Here is a 22,593-nt window from a genome sequence, read left to right as displayed (position 1 = left end):
ATCTTAAAAATGTAAACAATAAATAGTCATACAGGAATTTATTTAATTCATAACATGAATTATAGGGACATTCTAACAGCTCTCATAATAGGCTTCATCATGCAGCAGTGAACACTTTTAGACTCCGGAGACGTTTTTTTTTTTTGCAAAGTCAGTGGCATACTGGATAATGTCAACCCACATGGAATAGAATTGAACACATCTCTCATCTCTCAGAATCATACCCCAGTTCTGTGAGGCGTGCTGTCAGGTTGACAGTGTCTAACTCCATCGCTGCAAATCAAATCTTGGGGAAAGATGCATTTGAAAATGTATTTCTGCATCAACATCTTGAATGAGAGCTTAAATGAGGCCCGATTCAAAACTCGCAGGTCCAAAATTGGCCATAAGCCACAGCCTTTTTTGGGTACAGTGAAGTAAAGACTGTAAAACCCTGATCTCATATCAGCTGGAGGGACTGGTTCTGTCCCGATTTCTGCCCATGAGACAGGAGCAATGCTGGTCAGCAAGGAGGTGAATTGGATACCACTGACACGGGGATGCGGGGCAAACTGAATCTGCGGGGCGAACTGTAACCGAGTCTGATGGTCCGAATGATACAGCATAAGGGCTGAGGAGCATTAGCCAGGCTCCCAGACACTGTACAAGCAGGACCAGAGGGACCACAGATGTACCCACAGTGGGGCACCATGATGAGCACAGGGACCCGACTCGGAAGGCATAACATCCCAAAGTGGGGTCTGCGTGTGCGGGGCAACACTTACCTGGCTCCACAGTTGGGCAGGGGGCGCGGGAGAAGGTATAGCGTTCTCAAACCGGGCCCTGCTGCCTGCTGGTGACGGAAGAGGGGAATGAGGATGGCCAGGTATAACACGACACAATGTCTTCCATGTCCTCTTGGGACCCAGAGAAAAACTCTTTTTTTAAACTTTGGGTTCTGCTGGATGAACCCGGTCCTATTATGGGGGAGGGAGTGGTATGGTCACCATCTCCCGAAGAGCTGTCCCTTACATCTCTGGGTCGCCCGTCTCATGGTCGCTTGCTCTTGCAGCGCCACCTTCCTGCAGTCAGCTCTCCGCTGTTGCCTAGGTGGAAGCCGCTATTGAGGCTTTGCGGGGGTGGAGGAAGTCGCAGCTGCAGCCGGCAGCAAGGTGAAAGCAGCATCAGCGCTGCCAGGACAGTATGTGCTTGATCACCTCCGTCTGCTACTGAGCAGCTGATAACTGCTGGGCATAGGCCAAAAAGGCCAGTCTGGGAGATAGTGTAGTTGAGAAAATGATAGTTTAGCCAGATATGGCATTGCTGGACCACTAATGTGCAGTGGCTTTCGTCGCTCGTAAGGCTTGTAGCCTTACAGGCTTTGGATGGGAGATGCGAGTTACCCCTCAAGGTGGAAGGGCTCCTGTTGGGGCAAAATTAAATCAACTCTCATCAGCACAAGAGACAGACTCACTCTTAGTCTTATAATTTAAAAGAAGATTTATTCTTTGCAAAGAAGGTCAGACAGTCATACAGAAACCCAGGTCGCTGCAAAGTGTGACAAGGAAGGGAGGGCGATCCTCCGCTTTATATCTCTTTTCCCCAGTCAAAGTTACAAAACTCTTAACAGCTGTGCTTTTTCATAGATAGCAATAAAGTCAAAAATGCACTGATATACCATTCTCCTGAAGATTGGTTTCCTTATATTTAAGGCCTAAATGACCTCCCCTTTTCAACAGCAGAAGCCTGTGGGTTTCCCAGTTGTCCCCCTTTTGCACGCAACATGGCTCTGTGGACCTCATGTCACCCATACATCTTAAACTTAGGCCCCAAACCCATTTCTCACTGTGTCTACACAGCAGTCCTGAGAAAACACATGCATATACTATGTTCCATAAACATATATGGTCAAGCTGAATCAATGTAAATTAATTTTTCCACTACAGCTCTTAATACACAGCTGCATCGCAACAACGTGCTACTCTGGGGGGATCACCATGTACCCCATGGCTGCCCCACCATCAAGGGTAGTGAGGGGGGAGGAGGTACCTTCTCCCCCCTGTTTTGGACAGAAAAAGGTGCTGTCCATGATCTAGTAATCTTCTCATGCAATTTTCGGAAAGAATGGCACTGGGGCTTGGTCTGAGAACCTCCCCGGGCCACCGCAAGATACCAATCGTCCAACCTCGACAGCTCGGGACAGTATGGCTCTCTCCCCAACATGACTTGTCCACAAAAGTAGCCTCAGCATGCTTGATGCTTATACACGTGAGGCAACAATCGTGACTATCATCCACCGCCAGGTAACGACTGCATCCCGAAACACATGGGTGGAATGACATCTTTAGAAAGATCACACCCGTGTTTTGCTCTTTTAGAGAAATTAGCTCTTTCTTAGTACCGAAGCACACAGCTTTATTCTTCATAATGAACCTTCAGACACCAACGAGTGTCTGAGATAACTTCGATCTGATGGAAATTCTGTTCATTGTGTGAGGCAGAAATTTATCGTATGCGATGCTAAAGGCTACGTATGCTAACCATAATAATTAATACATTTTATGCTTATGAAAATACCAGAGACCGCTGGAAGAATTTTCAAATCATATGCTGATTAAAATCGTGTATTTATTTGGTTTCTTATTCTGTCTTTGTTTTGTGCCTTTGTTGATTCTGCATCCAAATATGTAATAAATGTTATATCCATTTAATAACTCGTTTAACTCGTACTTTCTCTTACGAGATTCCTCTCGTGTTGCGTAAGCTAATTTAAAATGCATTGCTGCACAAGCGTACTTAGGCGAGACAGCTCGCGCGCCTATTGGTTGCTCTGCAGCAACTGCTGTTACCTAACGAAGGCGAGGAGAAGGCCGGCTTCTGTCTGCGAGGCAGATGGCTTTTCCCACTGAGGAGAGTTGTCGACAGCGAAGGCTTCTCCAGAGAACAGCGATGTGATATGAGCACTTCCCTGAAGAGATAAAAAAAAATCAAAGAATAACCTATCTGGACTCAGATTTTATAGACATAAGCCACGCCCATTTTGGCGGGACGTGACATGCACGGGTGCCCGCGCCTTCATTGGTGCCTATGTCATGAGCAGTCCTTCGATTGGTTACAGCAGTTGCTGAAGAGCAACCAATAGGCACGTGAGCAGTCTCGCCTAGGTCTCCTTGTGCAGCAATGTGTTTTAAATTAATGCAAAAATTATAGGCAATTTTTTAGCTTCAATATTCTCGAGGAAAAATGGATTTTCCTGTGTCACGTGTCTGGGCTTCCAGCAAGCTGAGACTGTGTTCGTGGATGGTTCATGTTCTCATTGCTGGGACATGACCATCTCGGCATTGAGATCGAGACTCTATTACCTTAAAAGGTATAGAGTCCCCTCTGCCACACCCCGTTCTAGCTCTTCTTCTTGTAAGAGGGCTACTTCGGCTGGTGGCCAGGGTGATCTGAGGGTTACCGTGTGGGCTTCCCAGACGAGCCAACCTCCTCGGGCCACACCCCCCTCACATACACCGCAGCCGGTTGAGTTTCCGGATGAGTTTGCTGGACCCTCTCAGGCTCCTGACATCTCATTCAGGGCTCGCGAAGAGGACTGTATGTCAATCGCCGCATCACAAGGCAGGCTTGAGTCCTTGGGAGATGAGGATTTGGCTGCGTTGCCTCCCTCGGGAGTACCAGCATTGTCCGAGTCTGATCCCGAGCTGACAGTCTTGCTTTCCCGGGCAGCGGAGAGCATCGGGCTTGAGTGGAATCCTCCGCCCTATCCCGAGCGGTTCCTGGGGGCTGCTCATGCAGATCGCTAGCACCCCCCCCCCTCTAGTTCCTTTCTTCCTAAAAGTGAAGTAACCAGTTCATGGAAGGCACCTTTAACTGCCCAAAACCATTCTGTTACTTCCTCCGCCTTTACGGCCCTTGATGGCGGGGCGGCCAAGGGCTATGCTGGGATTCCCCCGGTGGAGCGTTCTGTTGCAATGCAACTGTGTCCGAGAGCACCTCTGCCTGGCGTGGTGGTCCCAAGATGCCCTCCGAGGCCTGTAAGTTCTCATCCACGCTTGTGGCCAAGGCTTACAGAGCTGCAGGTCAGGCCGCTTCTGCCCTGCATGCCATGGCCTCACTTCAGGTCTATCAGGCCAAGCTGCTCCGGCAGCTGCACAAGGGCAGTGTTGACCCAGGGGGTCTCCTTCGGTCAGGTGATGTCCACTTTGGTGGTCCAGGAGCACCACCTATGGCTGAACCTGGCAGACATCAGGGAGTCTGATCGAGCTCAGCTCCTCAACTCCCCGGTCTCCCAGGATGGCCTCTTCGGCGACGCGGTAGAGAGCTTTTCCCAGCAGTTCTCTGCTGCCCAGAAGTAGTCTGAGGCCATCAGACACATCCTGCCCTAGCAGCCCACTGCTGCCTCCACACTGCTGCCGGCGCAGCCACCTCAGCCTGCTCATCACTGAGGGCGCCCCCCTGCGGCCTCCTCCACTCCGCCCCCGCTAAGGGAGTCTATGCCTCTCATGCCGGGGTGTCTGCTCCACTGCGCTGCCCCACCGTGGGTACGCCTGTAGTCCCCTTGACCCTGCTGGTTCGTTTTCTGGGAGCCTGGCTAGAGCTTCCCAGGCCTTCCCGCTGGCTCATCCTGATGCTCAGGCTCAGGATGCGCAATTCAGTTCGCCCGGCATCTCGCCAGGTTTCAGGGTGTCTGCGCAATGATGGTGGGCAAAGATGCCCCTGTCATGCGCGCGGAGGTCACGACCCTGGTGGCAAAGGGCGTGATAGAGCCGATCCCTCCAGCCGACATGAAGTCCAGCTTTTACAGCCCTTACTTCTTAGTACCCAAGAAGACAGGTGGGTTACGGCCAATCCTGAACTTGCGTGCCCTGAACCAAGCTCTGCACAAACTCGTATTTTCGAATGCATTCATCCGATAGATTTGTTTGCAGTGATCGACCTGAAGGACGTGTACTTTATGTCTCTATTATTCCTCGACACAGACCGTTTCTTCGGTTTGCTTTCGAGGGGCAGGCATTTCAGTACAAGGTTCTCCCATTCGGGTTGGCCCTGTCTCCCCACATCTTTACGAAGGTCGCTGAGGGAGCCCTGGCTCCTCTCAGGGAACAAGGTGTCCGTATCCTCAACTACCTCGACGACTGGCTGATCCTAGCTCACTCTCGAGAGCGGTTGTGCGAGCACAGGGATCTGGTGCTCAGACACTTCCCCTGACTGGGTCTTCAGGTCAACTGGGAAAAGAGCAAACTCTCCCCTGTGCAGAGGATCCCTTTTCTCGGTATGGAAATAGACTCAGTCGCCATGTTCGCGCGGCTTACGAATGAGCGCACAGTCACTACTGAATTGCCTGAAACAACTCAAGGGCAAGAGAGCAGTATGCGTTTCCCCCAGTGAGCCTTCTTGCAAAGACGTTGTGCAAGATCAGGGAGGACGAGGAGCAGGTCCTCATGATTGTGTCTTTTTGGCCCGGCTGTACCACAAGATACCTTGCCACCACAGGTGGTAGCTACCATCACTTCAGCTAGAGCTGTGTCCACCAGACACGCCTATTCTTTGAAGTGGAACCTCTTCGTCACTTGGTGTTCTTCATGGCGTGCGGACCCCTGGAAATGTCCGATCGGGTAAGTGCTTTCCTTTCTTCAGGAGGGGTTGGAATGAAGGCTGTCTCCTTCCACCCTCAAGGTCTATGTGGCCGCCATGTCAGCTCACCATGACCCTGTTAAAGGTAAGTCTCTTGGGAGGCACAATCTGATCATCAGGTTCCTGAAAGGAGCAAGGAGGCTCAATCCCCCTCGCCCTTAGCAAGTCCCCTCTTGGGACCTCGCAGTGGTTCTATTGGCACTGCAGAGGGCTCCGTTTGAACCCTTGCTCTCAGTAGAGCTTAAGTTTTTTTTTCTTTGAAAACTGCGCTCCTGACGGCTTTGGCTTCGGTCGGTTTGGAGGGTCAGGGACCTGCAGGCATTTTCAGTTGACGAAACGTGCCTGGAATTCGGGCCAGCTAACTCTCACGTTATCTTGAGACCTTGGCCTGGGTACGTGCCCAAAGTTCCCACCACTCCTTTTAGGGATCAGGTTGTGAACTTGCAAGTGCTGCCCTTGGAGGAGGCAGACCCAGCCCTGGCACTGCTCTGTCCAGCACGTGCGCTTCGCACCTACGTGGACAGAACTCAGTGCCTTAGGACCTCAGACCAGCTCTTTGTCTGTTACGGAGGCCAGCAGAAGGGAAAAGCTGTCCCCAAGCAGAGGTTATCCCATTGGATAGTGGATGCTATTGTCCTGGCTTATCAGGCTCAAGACCTGCCATGCCCCCTAGGGGTGAGAGCTCACTCAACTAGGAGTGTAGCTTCCTCCTGGGTGCTGGCGCATGACGCCTCACTAACAGACATCTGTAGAGCTGCAGGCTGGACAACACCTAACACATTTGCGAGATTTTATAATCTCTGTGTAGAGCCCATGGCCTCCCGGGTACTCGCCTGTAAGGGAAACAGGTCAATTTAGCTCAAAGGAAATCATTTAAAATTTTAAATGGAAAAAGAAGATGCTTACATGAAGGGGGACAATGTCTTGTATAAACAGGCTAAATTCACACTGGCAAAGGAGATCAAAGTGGCAAAGAGGAATTATTCTGGTAAAATAAGGACTCAGTTTACTTCGAACCACTCCGCATCAGTGTGGAAAAGTCTAAAGAAGATCACCAATTACAAGACACCACCCCCCAGCACTGTGGAGAATCAACGACTGGCAGACAATCTGAACAAGTTTTACTGCAGGTTTGAAAGAACACCCATCACCTGCTCTGAACGCCTCCCCACACAACCATTCATACCTCCTGCAACCCATCCTGAACACCTCTACAAACAACCGTTCACACCATTCACAACTCCTGCAACCCATCCTGAACACCTCTCCAATCAAGCGTTCTCTCCATGCACACCTCCTGCATCCCCCCTCTCCCCCACACCTGCAATACAGATCAGCGAGGATCCGGTGTGCCAGGTTTTCCGGAAGCAGTAAAGGAAAAAAGCACCAGGCCCTGATTGTGTTACACCAGCCTGTCTGAAATCATCTTCAACAGATCGCTGGAGCTGTGCGAAGTCCCTTCATGCTTCAAACGCTCCACCATCATCCCCATCCCAAAGAAATCCAAAATTACAGGACTAAATGACTACAGGCCTGTGGCTCTAACATCTTTGGTCATGAAGTCATTTGAAAAACTGGTGCTGGCCCACCTGAAGGACATCACTGGACCCTTGCTGGATCCTCTTCAGTTTGCCTACAGAGCAAACAGGTCTGTGGACGATGCAGTAAACATTGGACTGCATTATGTTCTGCAACACCTAGACAGACCGGGGACTTATGTGAGGATCCTGTTTGAGGACTTCAGCTCGGCCGATCATCCCAAACCTCCTCCTGGCCAAACCAACTCAGCTCTCCGTGCCCACCTCCATCTGTCAGTGGATCAACAGCTTCCTGACAGACAGGCAGCAGCTAGTGAGGCTGGGAAAATACACATCCAGCAACCGTACAATTAGCACTGGAGCTCCCCAGGAATGCGTCCTCTCCCCACTACTCTTTTCCTTGTACTCTTTTCCCTGCACATCTAAGGACCCCTCTGTCAAGCTCCTGAAGTTTGCAGACGACACCACACTCATCGGCCTCATTCAGGACGGTGAGGAGTCTGCTTACAGACAGGAGGTTAAAGAGCTGGCTGTCTGGTGAAGTCTCAACAACCTGGAGCTTAACACACTCAAAACAGTGGAGATGATCGTGGACTTCAGGAGAAACCCCCCTGCACTCCCCCCACTCACCATCATGAACAGCACTGTGACTGCAGTGGAGTCATTCAGGTTCCTGGGCACCACTATCTCTCAGGACCTCAAGTGGGACATTCACATTGACTCCATTGTGAAAAAGGCCCAGCAGAGGTTGTACTTACTTCGCCAGCTGAAGAAGTTTAACCTGCCACAGGAGCTGCAGAAACAGTTCTACTCCACCATCATTGAATCCATCCTCTGCACTTCAGTAACTGTCTGGTTCAGCTCAGCTTCTAAATCTGACCTCAGAAGACTACAGAAGGTAGTCCGAACTGCTGAGCGAATCATCGGTTCAACCCTCCCATCTATTCAAGGAATTTACTTATCCAGAGTGAGCAAAAAGGCTGGCAAAATCACTCTGGACCCCTCACATCCAGCACACTCCCTCTTTGAGCTGTTGCCATCTGGTCGACACTACAGAGCACTGAGCACCAGAACGACCAGACACAGGAAAAGTATCTTCCCTCAGGCAATCCATCTAATGAACAATTGAAAAAAGCTGTGGAACACACTACACTATTTATATTTATATATACATACATTTATTTATCTAACACACATACTTAGCGTACACTTAAATTTTTTGCACATAAAATACCTGTACATACATAATGCTCATTGTAATATACCTGCCATACATTGTCAATTTGTATATTTTCGTTCCTTATCTACCTATTTGTATTTTTTTACATTTTTTATTCCATTTTGTGTTTTTTGTTCAGTCACTGTCATTATGTTGCACTGTGGAGGTTCTGTCATGAAAAAAGTTCCTGTATGTGTGAACATACCTGGCAATAAAGCTCATTCTGATTCTGAATAAGGCTTTATTAGATAAATCTAAGATATATAAACTAATCTAACACATATGCTCACGCACTCAGACATTCATACAAGTTGCAGGAAGATAGAAAGTTAGGGAAGAATGAGTTTAAGAGAATGAAAATGTGAAGTCCCAAGTTTACAGCAATACGTGAAATTGAATAGACATGAACAGCCATCAATCACTTAATTAACCCTTGCATTGAGTTCCTCAATGAGGTTAAAATTATATCAGATATACCAGTACAAATGTCTGGAGGTACTACTTGCGTCTCCTGTGTAAAGGGGGGGTTCCCTTTGTTGTGGTTGAAAGGGGGTTTCCCGATGTCGCTGATTGGCTGGAAGTTCAGTAGTCGTTGAAGTGACGTCTTGGGAAGCCCGTGGTTGGGCGTTGGCTGACGATGCAGAGTTGTGGGCTGGTTGAAGTTAAACGGGCACTCGAGGTCAGACTCGGAGACACAGTGTTACAAAAATGAACTCAGAACACGAAATTCTCAAACAGAAGAGAAAAGAAACTAAAGTAAAAGGACAGAAGTACAGTTTGACGAGACTAGGTGCTGTTTCTTCTCATCGTGGCTAAATAGCAGCAGGCGTGCAGACCAAAGCACGCTGGAACCGCGCTCAAAGAATGCGAGTTAAAAGCAGGCATGACCAATAGCAGAAGCAAAGCTAAAAGCAGGCATGACTGATAGCAGAAGCAAAGCTAAAAGCAAGATTTGATGGTGTCCTAAGTATTTAAACTGGCCTGTTGACCACACCTCAAATGTTGTCTTGACCAATTAGATATCGCCTTGGCTCGGGGGTATCATAAATCATATGTTATCTTATCAAGTACGTGGTCCGAATTTTCCCGCTCTTGCAGGGTATAATTTTGGACATGATTCCTGTAACAAGAATATGATACATTTGACAAATAACTGATGGTCAGGAATGTCTCAAGCAAGCAAATTGAAGCAAAGACATACTAAACATGAATATGAATCCTTAAGCTATCCCATAGTTATTAAAATACATACACAATAAGTGATTATAACATGATTGTCAAATGTGTGGGTTACATATAAATGAATATGGAGTTAACCGATGGACTGATATTCATTTATATCTAGAAAAGACAGTTTCTGTGCCATTCTCTGACAAAGATTTCTGTGGAGACCAGAAGTTAAAAGGCCCCCTTAGGAATTTCAGTCTGGTTCTGCTAGGTGGGAGGAAGTCAATCCAAGGATCTTGTTTATTACTCTCATGGGTTTAAATGTGGTGGCCGGCGTTGCATCTTGATTACTTGCCCCTAATTTGACAATCTCTTCTCTGAATTGAGATTGTCAATAATTGTTCTAGTGGTTTTAATGTTAAATGCTGTTCTGTTAAAGAGTTGGTTGGTTGGTTATCCTGCTTCTGACTCTGTGGCATGGAATGATTTACAACCTGTTGTTGCCTTTCTGAGGAATTTGGCTCGTGTTTCAACCACAGTCCTGATCGACTCTATAATTTGTTTGATTCGGGTCAGATATGCTACACACCCCTTCGGGCCAGTAAGGACCTGCTCAGTGTCAGTCTGCTTGCTGCGCCATTCCACTCTGCGGACTGGATGTGTGCGCTATTCCCCTTAGGTGAGTTTCTCAGTCAGAACCCTGGGTTCCTCCAGCACTGTTGATGTCCAGCACTTGCGTACATGCCCTTTGGTCAACCCTGCGTGGGACTAGGTGCCTCCATGTGTTGTGATTCCCCCTTTCTGGTCAATCCCATGTGTGTTTGTCCACAGTAAGTCTCTCTGCAGCATGTGTCTTTCCCATGGCAAGCCCCTTGCCAGCTCTGTCTTTGAAAGTTCTATTCTGCAGGCTGGGTACCTCAGAGTTCTTATGTATCACCACCTTGGTGGATACCTGCCTTCTGTAAGTCCTCCCACGGGCAGGCAGCCTGCTAGCATACGTCCAGCTGGAATATGCTACCCAGTGTATTCTGTGTAAGCTACAGGCCCTCACTCGTGTGGCATTTTGTAAGGGACCCCATTCGTAACATCAAATGTGACCGACTGAAAGGGAACGTCTTGGTTACGTATGTAACCCTCGTTCCCTGAAGGAGGGAACGGAGACATTACGCCCCCTTGCCACATCGCTGTTCCGCTGATCAGCCGGGTCACTGGCTCAGCTCCTCAGCGAAGAATTTAATGCGAGTTGTGTACCATTGGCTTGTTTTGTACCACTCGAAGGTGATTGGGCTCTCGGGTGAGATCCCATTCGTAACGTCTCCATTCCCTCCTTCAGGGAACGAGGGTTACAAACGTAACCAAGACGTTCCCTCATCTAGAGAGAACCGAGGATACGTCAGTAACCGAGAGCATTTTCGGTCTGTGAGCTCACTTTGTTACTTTGGCTGAAAGCATAATGGTATATTGAGGCAGCATCCAAACATCCTCACATTATATGATTTCATGGAAAATTAATATATATTCTCTTTCTTGCTAAAGAAGTTGATGCAAACACAGGGTTTCAATGTTTTCCCTATTGTGTTGTACGCATGACCTACGCCTTTGGACTTAAATGGATTGAGTTGTTTTGTGCATTTCTGTGATTACAAATAAATGGAGCAGCTGCGACTGAATGTGTTTTCTCCTTTTATGTGAAATAATTATAATATTAGTTGGATTCAGCATCACTAATGTGCACTTCTGACACAAATTACTGTCACTGTAACATAAATCGAAAATATCGGTGCTGGAGTCTTTTTAGATCTTTATATAACCTAAGGACAAAGCATCCACTGTCAAGTTCGTTTTTCAATAGTTTTCATCAACTGGTTGTGTGACGTTTGCTTCAGAGAGGTGTGTTAAAGGGTTAGTTCATCCAAAAATGAAAATTATGTAATTAATAACTCACCCTTATGCTGTTCCAAACATGTAAGACCTCCTTTTATCTTCGGAACACAGTTTAAGATATTTTAGATTTAGTCCGAGAGCTCTCAGTCCCTCCATTGAAACTGTGTGTACGGTTTACTGTCCATGTCCAGAAAGGTAAGAAAAACATCATCAAAGTAGTCCATGTGACATCAGAGGGTCCGTTGGAATTTTTTGAAGCATCGAAAATACATTTTGGTCCAAAAATGGCAAAAACGACGACTTTATTCAGCATTGTCTTCTCTTCCGTGTCTGTTGTGAGAGAGAGTTCAAATCAAAGCAGTCTGGATATCCGGTTCGCGAACAAATCATTCAGTTCACCAAATCGAACTGAATCGTTTTAAACAATTCGCATCTCTAATACGCATTAATCCACAAATTACTTAAGCTGTTCACTTTTTGAATGTGGCTGACACTTCCTCTGAGTTCAAACAAACCAATATCCCGGAGTAATGCATGCACTCAAACAGTATACTGACTGAACTGCTGTGAAGAGAGAACTGAAGATGAACACCGAGCCGAGCCAGATAACGAACAATAGACTGACTCGTTCACGAGTGAAGAGCCGTTTCTGTCAGACGCGTCCGATTCGTGAACCGAGGAGCTGATGATACTGCTCATGTGTGATTCAGCGTGAAGCAGACTGACACACAGGGCGTCTGAACTGAACTGATTATTTTGGTGATTGATTCTGAACTGATTCTGTGCTAGTGTTATGAGCGCGGGTAAACCGAAGGCTTGAATCAAGGGCAATCATCGCAAATGACGCCATTACGTCGAGCGCAAAAGAACCGGTGAACCGTTTTCTTAAACCGGTTTATTGAATCGAACTGTCCGAAAGAACTACTGGTGATCCGAAAACCGATGCAACCGTTTCTTCACTCGTGAACAAGTCAGTCTATTGTTCGTTATCTGGCTCGGCTCGGTGTTCATCTTCACAGCAGTTCAGTCAGTATACTGTTTGAGTGCATGCATTACTCCGGGATATTGGTTTGTTTGAACTCAGAGGGAGTGTCAGCCACATTAAAAAAGTGAACAGCTTAAGTCATTTTTTTAAACGATTCAGTTTGATTTGGTGAACTGAATGATTCGTTCGCGAACCGGATATCCAAACTGCTTTGATTTGAACTCTCTCTCACAACAGACACGGAAGAGAAGACAATGCTGAATAAAGTCGTCGTTTTTGCCATTTTTGGACCCAAATGTATTTTCGATGCTTCAAAAAATTCCAATGGACCCTGTGATGTCACATGGACTACTTTGATGATGTTTTTCTTACCTTTCAGGACATGGACAGTATACCGTACACACAGTTTCATTGGAGGGACTGAGAGCTCTCAGACTAAATCTAAAATATCTTAAACTGTGTTCCGAAGATAAAAGGAGGTCTTACATGTTTGGAACAGCATAAGGGTGAGTTATTAATTACATAATTTTCATTTTTGGATGAACTAACCTTTTAAGGGTGGGTTTTACATTAGCTGGTCCGACAGTGGAAACGCAGCATTTTTTTAGCCTCCCAGCTTGAAGTGCGAGGACATTGGCCCTGTGCAGCTCATTGTTAGCCCTGGCTTGCGCTGACCCAACAATGGAAAGTGGTTATTGTGTCATGACTTTACTTTAAGGGGCACATCATTACTAACTCATTATCAACTACCCGTACAGGAGCATCAAGTCATGTTTGTTAATGCATTATTTTATTACGGCATAATCTTACTAGCTAATTACTAAATTCAGGTCATGATTATGAAAATACTATCAAGTATTCAGCCCAGGTAAGTGAAGTTGTCTGTGATCTACAAATGTTCTTTGTAGGCTTTTATTTTAAAAAATTTGTTTAACTGTGTATAAGATGAAGTAGGTTGAGTTTGACAGTAAAGAGAATAACACAACGCAGATCTTCAAGAGGCTTTGTACTAAGAGTTTGTACAAGATTTTCATTTTGTGAATCTTAAATACTTAAGTGATACTAGAGGTCACATTTTCCTCTGGAGTTAACATTGTAAAAAAGCATGTTGAATTTAACATTTATGACCCTACTGATTGAAGAGCTTACAAACAGCAAAACCGACACCACCAAGCTAATGTAATACAGACATTTGAAAATCAGTGAAAGACAAAATATCTCTGAAAGTCATAGTTTTGTGAATGTGTACAATTTTGATTAGATTAAAGTTCATAATCCCAATTAATAAATTTATTTAACCACGTCACACTATCTCTCATATGGCTGAAAGAAAGAAAAAACTATTCTAAAACTATTTTTTTCTTTTTCTGAAACGTGTGTTCTTTCTTTCTCCTAGGTTAAAACGATTGATTCCACAATGGCTAGCCACAGTATGTAATGTTTTATATTCAAAACTTCATTGATTTGTTATGGCTTTACAAGTTATCACTCAGTAAGTATTTGTTTTTAATTCTCTAATAGGTCCTAAAAGAATGCGCCTTCATGATGAATCATCTGTTTCACATAACAGTGCCTCTTCAATTACCTGCACAGAATCACCACTGACAACAGGTGAGTCAATTTGATAATTAAAAATAAATAAGTAAAATAAAAATTAGAACAAGCCTGTTATCTTAAAATGTATTATGCAGTTTATTTTAAATACCACCTTTTAATTAAATATTTTCTTCCACTGGACAGATATGACCATCATGGTGCAAACAAAGAAAATAATGGATGGTGTAAATACTAAAATTCAAACCATAAAAAACATCGACCAGCCCATGGCTACATTAAAATCCTACATAGTGTAAGTATTAGTCACAATATGGAATATGATTGTACATATAACTTTTTTTTGACAAGCATGCATCCTCAAATCCTCTGTTTCATCTGTATAATGCACAGAGATATCATTTCAAAGATGAATCAGATAGATAAAGACAACAGAAGGAAAGCAACAATAGGGATATTTGGACAATCAGGACATGGAAAGAGCTCCTTAATAAATGCAATCCTGGGAGAAGAGGATTTACTGCCACCTGGTAGTTTAGGTGCCTGTACAGCTGTTGTTACGCAGGTGGAAGCCAATCTGGATGACTCCAACTATACAGCAGAGATCGAACTATACTCTAAAGAGGTTTCAGTATTAGCTATAGTATTATATTAGTATTTCTTCAGTATTATATTCTTACCATGATGTTTAAACAATCAAATTGATGATTAGAATTAAAGGGTTACTTCACCCCAAAATGAAAATTGTCATCATTTACTCACCCTCATGTCATTCCAAACCCATAAGAAATTCGGAATCTTCAGAACACAAATGTTTAAAATCTGAGAGCTTTTTGTCCCTCTATTCAAAGTCTCTTCACAAAATTTAAGTGAATTGAACTTATAGTTCCGGGGTTAATGATGCTCAGATGCACAGCCAAAGTACCTCTAAATTCTTACCTACAGATCTTTGTTTCTCTGTTATCTTAATTTGTGTTCTGAACATAACCATTATTTTATGGGTTTGGAATAAGATTAGGGTGAGTACATGACCATATGTTAATTTTGAGGGTGAACTATCCCTTTAAGAATATGATGTTTTTATTTCATTGGATGCTTTCTGTATTTGCAGGAGTGGGACAAAATGCTCCAATTACTTTTCAGAGTTTTGTCAGATGACAGTGACGATAGAGATGATGAAATGTTTGAAAGTGCTAAGGAAAAGATTGCGGCAGTGTATGGAGAAGATGCAGATAATAAAAAAATTGAAGAACTTAAAAAGGATGAGAAATTTGCTGAAATCAGCAACTTTTTGTCCAATAGTGAAAAAATCATCTCAAAAAGAGAAGTATGTTTTAACAAGCTGAATATGTCTAATTTTAAAAATATTTACTTAATAATAATGCCTAATAAATGTAAATTTCACATTCTGAATTTGGAGTATTGAAATCACATTTAAATCACATTTTACAGAGATCTGACTTTGCCAGTGAACTTGCATGTTTCATACAATATAGTGTGGCAAGTCCTGGTGGCTGGTACTGGCCACTTGTAAAGAGTGTGAAAATCAAGATTCCAAACTGTGATGAACTTTTGAAACACATTGTCCTACTTGATCTTCCTGGGACTGGAGACTGCAATAAGACTAGAGAAGACCTGTGGAAATCTGTAAATACAACACTCTTTTTGAACAACTGCTCTTATGAAAAAGAAGTGTGTTTAATTTTATTAAAAGTTCACTTTTTGTCTACTTCAAATCTTAAAAGTATTTTTTTAAAGTGCATTTGCCGATAATATAATGTAATTTAAATTAAAGGCACCTTAAATGTACTTTAAAAAGTACACTTTAATAACAATAGGTCTTAAAATACTTAAGTGCACTTATAAAAATGCACTTTATGATAATGTCTAATCAAGTATTACTTAAACATACATTTTAGATTTTAATTAAAACAAGTACACTCATTTTATATATATTTATCAATATACTAAAGTGTATGTAAAATAATTGATTTTAATTTCAACTTAAGTGTGTTCTCCAAAATAACATTTGTTTCTGTATTTTAAATGTATTACTATTAATCTATAATATATATTACGTGCATTAATGCAATTAATAAAAATACATTTCAGTACACTTCCTTATAGAAATATACACAGTATACTCCAATAAAACGTCTTTTTGAAATTTTCATCACCAGCACTATAAATTCTATAAATGTAATTTTCTACATAATATTTGACATACAGTGTAATTTATGAAAATGCTGTATTTGTATGTAATAGTACTGTAATTTAAATCTGTGTACAGAATACTTTAAGTATCATTACGTTGTCCTAAGTCACTTAAGCACACATTTAAATGCATTAATTTCAAGCAAAAATTTTACAAATCTAAACCAAATTAATTTGCAATCAAATAGGCTACATTTGGTTTCTATTATAGACTAAACTGTATTTCATAAATGACTTTTAGTTAGGTGAATGAGCCTTTGGACTAACCACACAATGAATTAGAATGACTTGAATTTGAATAGCTTTAAATAATACGCAATCACGCAGCATCTTTTTACTACTATACTACGCCATGACGGCGCACTACTTTAGAAAAATGCGCTGTGGCCATGTTTGTGTAATCGCTATGTGTGAAGGAGGGAACAAACAAGAGAACAACGGAGCACCACGTTTGGAAGAGTACAGATGAAACTATGTACTGAAGATGATGAATCAAGTAAGTACATCTTGATATAAGTTTTCTTTATTCTTAATTTAGACTTGCCATTTGTGTGTTTTTCTCCATAACACAGCAGTTTTTGCTATATAAACTTGGGAGGTGAATTAATTGCATAATTTATCTCTAACATCGGAATGTGATCGCATGTGTGGACCAAAAAATAAATTGGCTGCTGAAAATACAATATTTTATTTTAACTGAACGATTAAAGATTAAATGTTATGCTACTGAACAAGATTCAGATATCTGATCTTGTATATGTAATGTACATAATGGATATTATAACCACCAGTAATATTCAATATATCAGCGACCTCTAGAAATAATGCTGTTTTTTTTTTTCTTCATTTGAAGAGCGACATGTTCCGTTACTGCTTGAGTTTGTAATGTAATATGTTGGAGTGTATGTACTTATCTGGAGTTATTCATTTATTTTGCAGAATTAGTACAGTTTTGCTACTGGAGAAACAGTGTGGAGACACAGACCAGTAACGTTACTGGAGAGGTGATGTTAGAAGTTTTTAAAGAATTGTTGCCCAGTCAGCTCACCCTGATCACACATTACAAGCTAAAAGTGCTATATTAAGTCACTATACCTGTGGATTTGAACTGCTTTGAATCTTTTCCATTTGCAAGTAATATATTCCCTTCTGTGCATTTACAGACCCCCCTCTAATCATCATATATTTTACAGGTAACAAACCAAAGGATGAGGACAGTAGCTTTTCTGTACCAGCCGTGGTACACACAGGAACATCCTTCATGAAGATGATGATAATTGATAGAGTTATGTTTTATTCCCTGTAAAGTACAAACGCTATCTATTTTTAAGCCCAGTGTCAGTGAAGATGGTGTGGTCAGGAAATCTGCTGTTTGTAGGAAATCTGAAAGAACATCTCCCAGTATTTACCACCATGTTGCCCTGATGATTGTGGTAATGTTAATTCATCTCTTAGGTGATGTAGATGTGGTCAAACGTTTACACACACCTTGCAGAATATACTGCTTCTTCAGAGCAGTAATTGCATTCTTTTAAACAATTCTACCTCTCTACCTTCTAACTGCTTAAATGATTCACATTTTGTTGATACTGCAAGGTGTATATAAACTTTAGACTGCAATTGTGTCTTTTTCTTTCACTCAACCTAACCATTTATAATGACTGAATATGTTTTATAACAATTCTTTCTTTCCTCAAGGAATTTTTAGGACTTTCCTGCCTCTTTGGAATATTTCCATTCACACCGATCGGAGAGATGTGTGCAGCTTCATGACATGTGAAGTTTAGTGCCGATGAAGAGCTTCTGGGACACTGACAGACAGCACTTTCCAGCACTAAGCACTTCCCTGCAAGTTCGTTTGGAGTTATTTTTATTATTATTATTAATTTATTAAGGCGGGAGTAAGATTTTAGAAGAAAACTTTAAGTCCTGTTTAATTTTGGTGGTAGTAAAGGTTTCACAGACAGGGCTTAGACTACAGCTGCTGGCATATAATTAGAATATCATCAAAAAGTTGATTTATTTCACTAATTCCATTCAAAAAGTGAAACTTGTATATGTATTCATTACACACAGACTGATATATTTCAAATGTTTATTCCTTTTAATTTTGATGTTTATATTTGACAACAAAGGAAAATCCCAAATTCAGTATCTCAGAAAATTAGAATATTGTGAAAAGGTTTGATATTGAAGACACCTGGTTCCACACTCTAATCAGTTAATTAACTCAAAACACCTGAAAAGCCTTTAAATGGTCTCTTAGTCTAGTTATGTAGCCTACACAATAATGGAGAAGACTGCTGACTTGACAGTTGTTCAAAAGATGACCACTGACACCTTGCACAAGGAGGGCAAGACACAAAAGGTCATTGCAAAAGAGGCTGGCTGTTCACAGAGCTCTGTGTCCAAGCACATTAATAGAGAGGCGAAGGGAAGGAAAAGAAATAAAATGTACAAGCAATAGGGATAACAGCACCCTGGAAATGATTGTGAAACAAAACCCATTCAAAAATTTGGGGGAGATTCACAAAGAGTGGACTGCAGCTGGAGTCAGTGCTTCAAGAACCACTACACACAGACGTATGCAAGATATGGGTTTCAGCTGTCGCATTCCTTGTGTCAAGACACTATTGAACAACAGACAGCGTCAGAAGCATCAAAAAGGACTGGACTGCTGCTGAGTAGTCCAAAGTTATGTGCTCTGATGAAAGTAAATTTAGCATTTCCTTTGGAAATCAGGGTCCCAGAGTCTGGAGGGAGAGAGAAGAGGCACACAATCCATGTTGCTTGAGGTCCAGTGTAAAGTTTCCACAGTCAGTGATGGTTTGCGGTGCCATGTCATCTGCTGGTGTTGGTCAACAGGAGGTCCAAGGTCAACACAGCTGTATACCAGGAAGTTTTAGAGCACTTCATGCTTCCTGCTGCTGACCAACTTTATGGAGATGCGATTTAATTTTCAAACAGTACCTGGTTTAAGGACCATGCTATACCCATCACAAATGAACACAGGAAACGAGAGATCTAAATGTAGTGCTTTAATGGGGCAATCCAAAAACAGGCAAGAGGTCATAACCATATAAATCTATCCAAGAACAAGAAACAAGAAAAACACAAGGGAGCACGAGAAAGCCGAGTGACGAAAAAAAACAAGGACTCCATGAAACAGATAGAAACAGACTGGTTTAAATAGACAGGTGCAAATGATGAAAGTGGAGACAGCTGAGTGCAATTAACAGGTGTGCAATTAACAGTGATGAATGGGACAAAGGCTTGTGGGAAATGTAGTGCCTGCAGTGGGGTGACTATGGGGAAGTGAGACCACTAGTGGACACCCAGGGAAACATAGACCAGACACTTTGACAATCCCTGTTCTTAATCGGCCAGCAAACTCGCCTGACCTTAATTGTGAAATCGTATTGTGAAGAGGAAGATGCGATATACCAGACCCAACAATGCAGAAGAGCTGAAGGCCACTATCAGAGCAACCTGGGCTCTCATAACACCTGAGCAGTGCCTCAGACTGATCAACTCCATGCCACGCCGCATTGCTGCAGTAATTCAGGCAAAAGGAGCCCTAACTAAGTACTGAGTGCGGTACATGCTCATACTTTTCATTTTTATACTTTAGTTGGCCAAGATTTCTAAAAATCCTTTCTTTGTATTGGTGTTAAGTAATATTCTAATTTTCTGAAATACTGAATTTGCGATTTTCCTTAGTTGTCAGTTATAAACATCAAAATTTAAAAGAAATAAACATCTTAAATATATCACTCTGTGTTTAATGAATGAATATAATATACAAGTTTCACTTTTTATATGACCAGCACCTGTAAGCCAGGGTAATAGTTCAATAATGATATTTTCCTTGACATGCCTTAGAAAAAACATTAATGGTGTGCATCTTGAGACAAGACAAAGGCACTGGGTATTTTTAAAGATCAGTCAGTGCAAGTTTCTATCAGTTGAAACAGCTCAGAATTACATTTTAGTCTGTGGCTGGTCTTAAGCCTTGTCTGTAAAACCAGGAGTATAAGTAACACACTTTCGTAATGTTTTGCAATAAGGTCTCATTTGTTGTACATGGAAGGATAATTTTCTTAATTGTTTTTGTATTAAATGTGTGTTTGTTTGTGTGTTAGTAGTCCTATATGTTATGGGGACCAAATGACTCCACAAGTATAGTAATACCAGTAAATTTTGTCCTTGTGGACATTTTTAGTTTCCCAATGAGGAAACAGGTTTACACTTCTAACAGAAAGATGTTTTCTGTGATGGTGAAATTAGCATTGTTCTCCAGACTCTTTTTAATAAGTGAGTTGAAATGTTGTAACTGTATACTGTAGTGTTGTGTTTTTCTTGTACAGCAGCAATGTATTTGCAGTGTATTTGTTTTAGAGATTGTTTTGTCAATAAATGTAGAGGGTTTACAATTTTGTGTTTTTGCGTTGATTGTAACTAAATTATTAAGAGGTTTTTTTAATATATATATATATATATATATATATATATATATATATATATATATATATATATATACTAAATTTCAACTTCATTGCCAGAGATATATGACATTGAAGTATATTTTAGTTAAAATGAATTGCTTATTCAGAAGTATATACCATATATCATATTTACCATATTTCAAATCACATATGAAATATACTAAAGCCCCACTTAAGTGGTTCAAAAATATCACTCAAAAGTTAAACTGATTGCAATTAATGTAATTTTAAATTGTAATATATTTGAGATTAATTACAAATAATATGCATTTATGTGGTCAAAAACATTACATTTAATTCACACGTAGGTGTATTGTTAACTGACATTAAAGTGTATTTTAGTTCACATTACTTGCTTGTCAGTACATAAGTAGTCCACTTTAAGAATATTTTAAAGACACTAAAAGCAATTACGAACCTATAATTGTACATATAAAGATATACTAAAAAGTTCCATTTAAGTCCCACTTAAGTTGTTCAAAAAAATCACTCAAAAGTTCAACTTATTGCATTAAATATAACTTTAAAATGTGATCCATTTAAAAATTAATTACAAATACAATGTACTTAAGCGGCAAAAATAACATTTAATTTGCACTTATGTGTCTTCTTTTAAAGTATATTATTTCCACAATAAGTACACTTTATAAAAGTAAACCCTTTTTCACAAGGGTGTTCTCCCAATTAACATCCTTTTTAACAATAGAATATGTGTGCTTATTGAAAATGCTATATAATAACACCATAATTTACTGTGCTACTGCAAGTGCAAGATTTATCCTTTTATAACAATTTTTTTTTATATTTTTAACCCTACAGAAACTAAGAGAGTGCTCTTCTGTGTGGATTGTAAGTGATATCAATCGAGCAATCACTGACAAAGATCCCTGGGGGATATTAAAGCACTCCATTCAGGACTTGGGACCAGGAGGAGAATGTAAAAACATTAGCTTCATCTGTACAAAGACAGATGATATCAATCCAGGAGCCTATATGAGGTTAAAACTATAAAATATTACACAGCAATAAGGAGACAACAAAGATCATAACTGATTTTACTTAATGAAACATTATTTCAGTTCCATATTTTAATATTTTGTTTTTATTTAGATCTTCACGGCTGACTAAAGATGAAATAGAAAACAAGGTTTGGAAAATTTCAAATAAGCTAAACTATAGTTGTTTATTTTACAAATTTTTGCTTTTAAGTCAGTTGTCAGAAAAAAATACTGAGATGTTATGTACGCAGTGACAAAATCTCTTTTTTAGTACTATATAATTATGATTTTTAAAATTCTTTTTCAGGATCAGACAGCAGTGTGCATACTTCACAGAAACAAAACCACTAAGGAATCAGTAAAAAAAAAAATTGAAAGTTTGAATCCTGGAACCAAAGTAAAAAAATTTTTTACTAATATTTGTTATTATTTTATTTTATTTATTTATTTATTTTGTGATCCTCATTATCTTTGTTATTATTTTAAAGAAACTGATGGAGAAAATCAGCATTGAAGTTTTTACTGTAAGCTCCAAGTCATTTTTCAAGCAAAATTCAAATTTGGAACCCACTGAAACAGGTAATGTATTACCAAAGAAAATTAAAAGTGCAGTTGCTTTGCCAGTACTGTAATTGAGTGGTTCCCTTTCAGTCTGTCACATTCGACGTCACGTTGGACGTACTAACAAATTGAGATCTCGTCTGAGAACCCTATCTTCTTCCAGTAAACGAGCCAATGGATATTGGCATGTAGGCTTTGCATCTCACGCTCCACCCCGCAGTGCGGGTACAAATGCGGAAGCAGGTGCAATGCACATTCAGCTTTTCGCTTCTGAGCCGAATGGTTCTATTGTTCTGCTCTGCCTGTCGTCTGAAGAGGATTCTGATAAGTGTACGAGTGTTCTGGGGAAGAT

At 41.4% G+C, this 22,593-nt stretch overlaps 1 protein-coding gene across 1 annotated transcript in view; it reads left to right on the top strand.

Moving 5' to 3' along the window:
* LOC127952440 (nuclear GTPase SLIP-GC-like) overlaps positions 1-22,593 on the top strand; it is a 66,857-nt gene that overhangs the window by 17,732 nt on the left and 26,532 nt on the right. Inside the window, exons 2-11 of the mRNA XM_052550886.1 lie at positions 13,806-13,839; positions 13,931-14,020; positions 14,150-14,258; positions 14,357-14,588; positions 15,075-15,290; positions 15,416-15,610; positions 21,502-21,680; positions 21,793-21,829; positions 21,988-22,077; positions 22,169-22,259. Of these exons, the coding sequence (XP_052406846.1) occupies positions 13,806-13,839; positions 13,931-14,020; positions 14,150-14,258; positions 14,357-14,588; positions 15,075-15,290; positions 15,416-15,610; positions 21,502-21,680; positions 21,793-21,829; positions 21,988-22,077; positions 22,169-22,259 (1,273 nt within the window). The remainder of the gene's footprint in view (positions 1-13,805; positions 13,840-13,930; positions 14,021-14,149; positions 14,259-14,356; positions 14,589-15,074; positions 15,291-15,415; positions 15,611-21,501; positions 21,681-21,792; positions 21,830-21,987; positions 22,078-22,168; positions 22,260-22,593) is intronic.

This window comes from Carassius gibelio, chromosome B3, assembly GCF_023724105.1.
Source record: "Carassius gibelio isolate Cgi1373 ecotype wild population from Czech Republic chromosome B3, carGib1.2-hapl.c, whole genome shotgun sequence".
NCBI lineage: Eukaryota > Metazoa > Chordata > Actinopteri > Cypriniformes > Cyprinidae > Carassius > Carassius gibelio.
The sequence above is the reverse complement of the archived record's forward strand: the minus strand, read 5'-3'. Positions and strand labels throughout refer to the sequence as shown.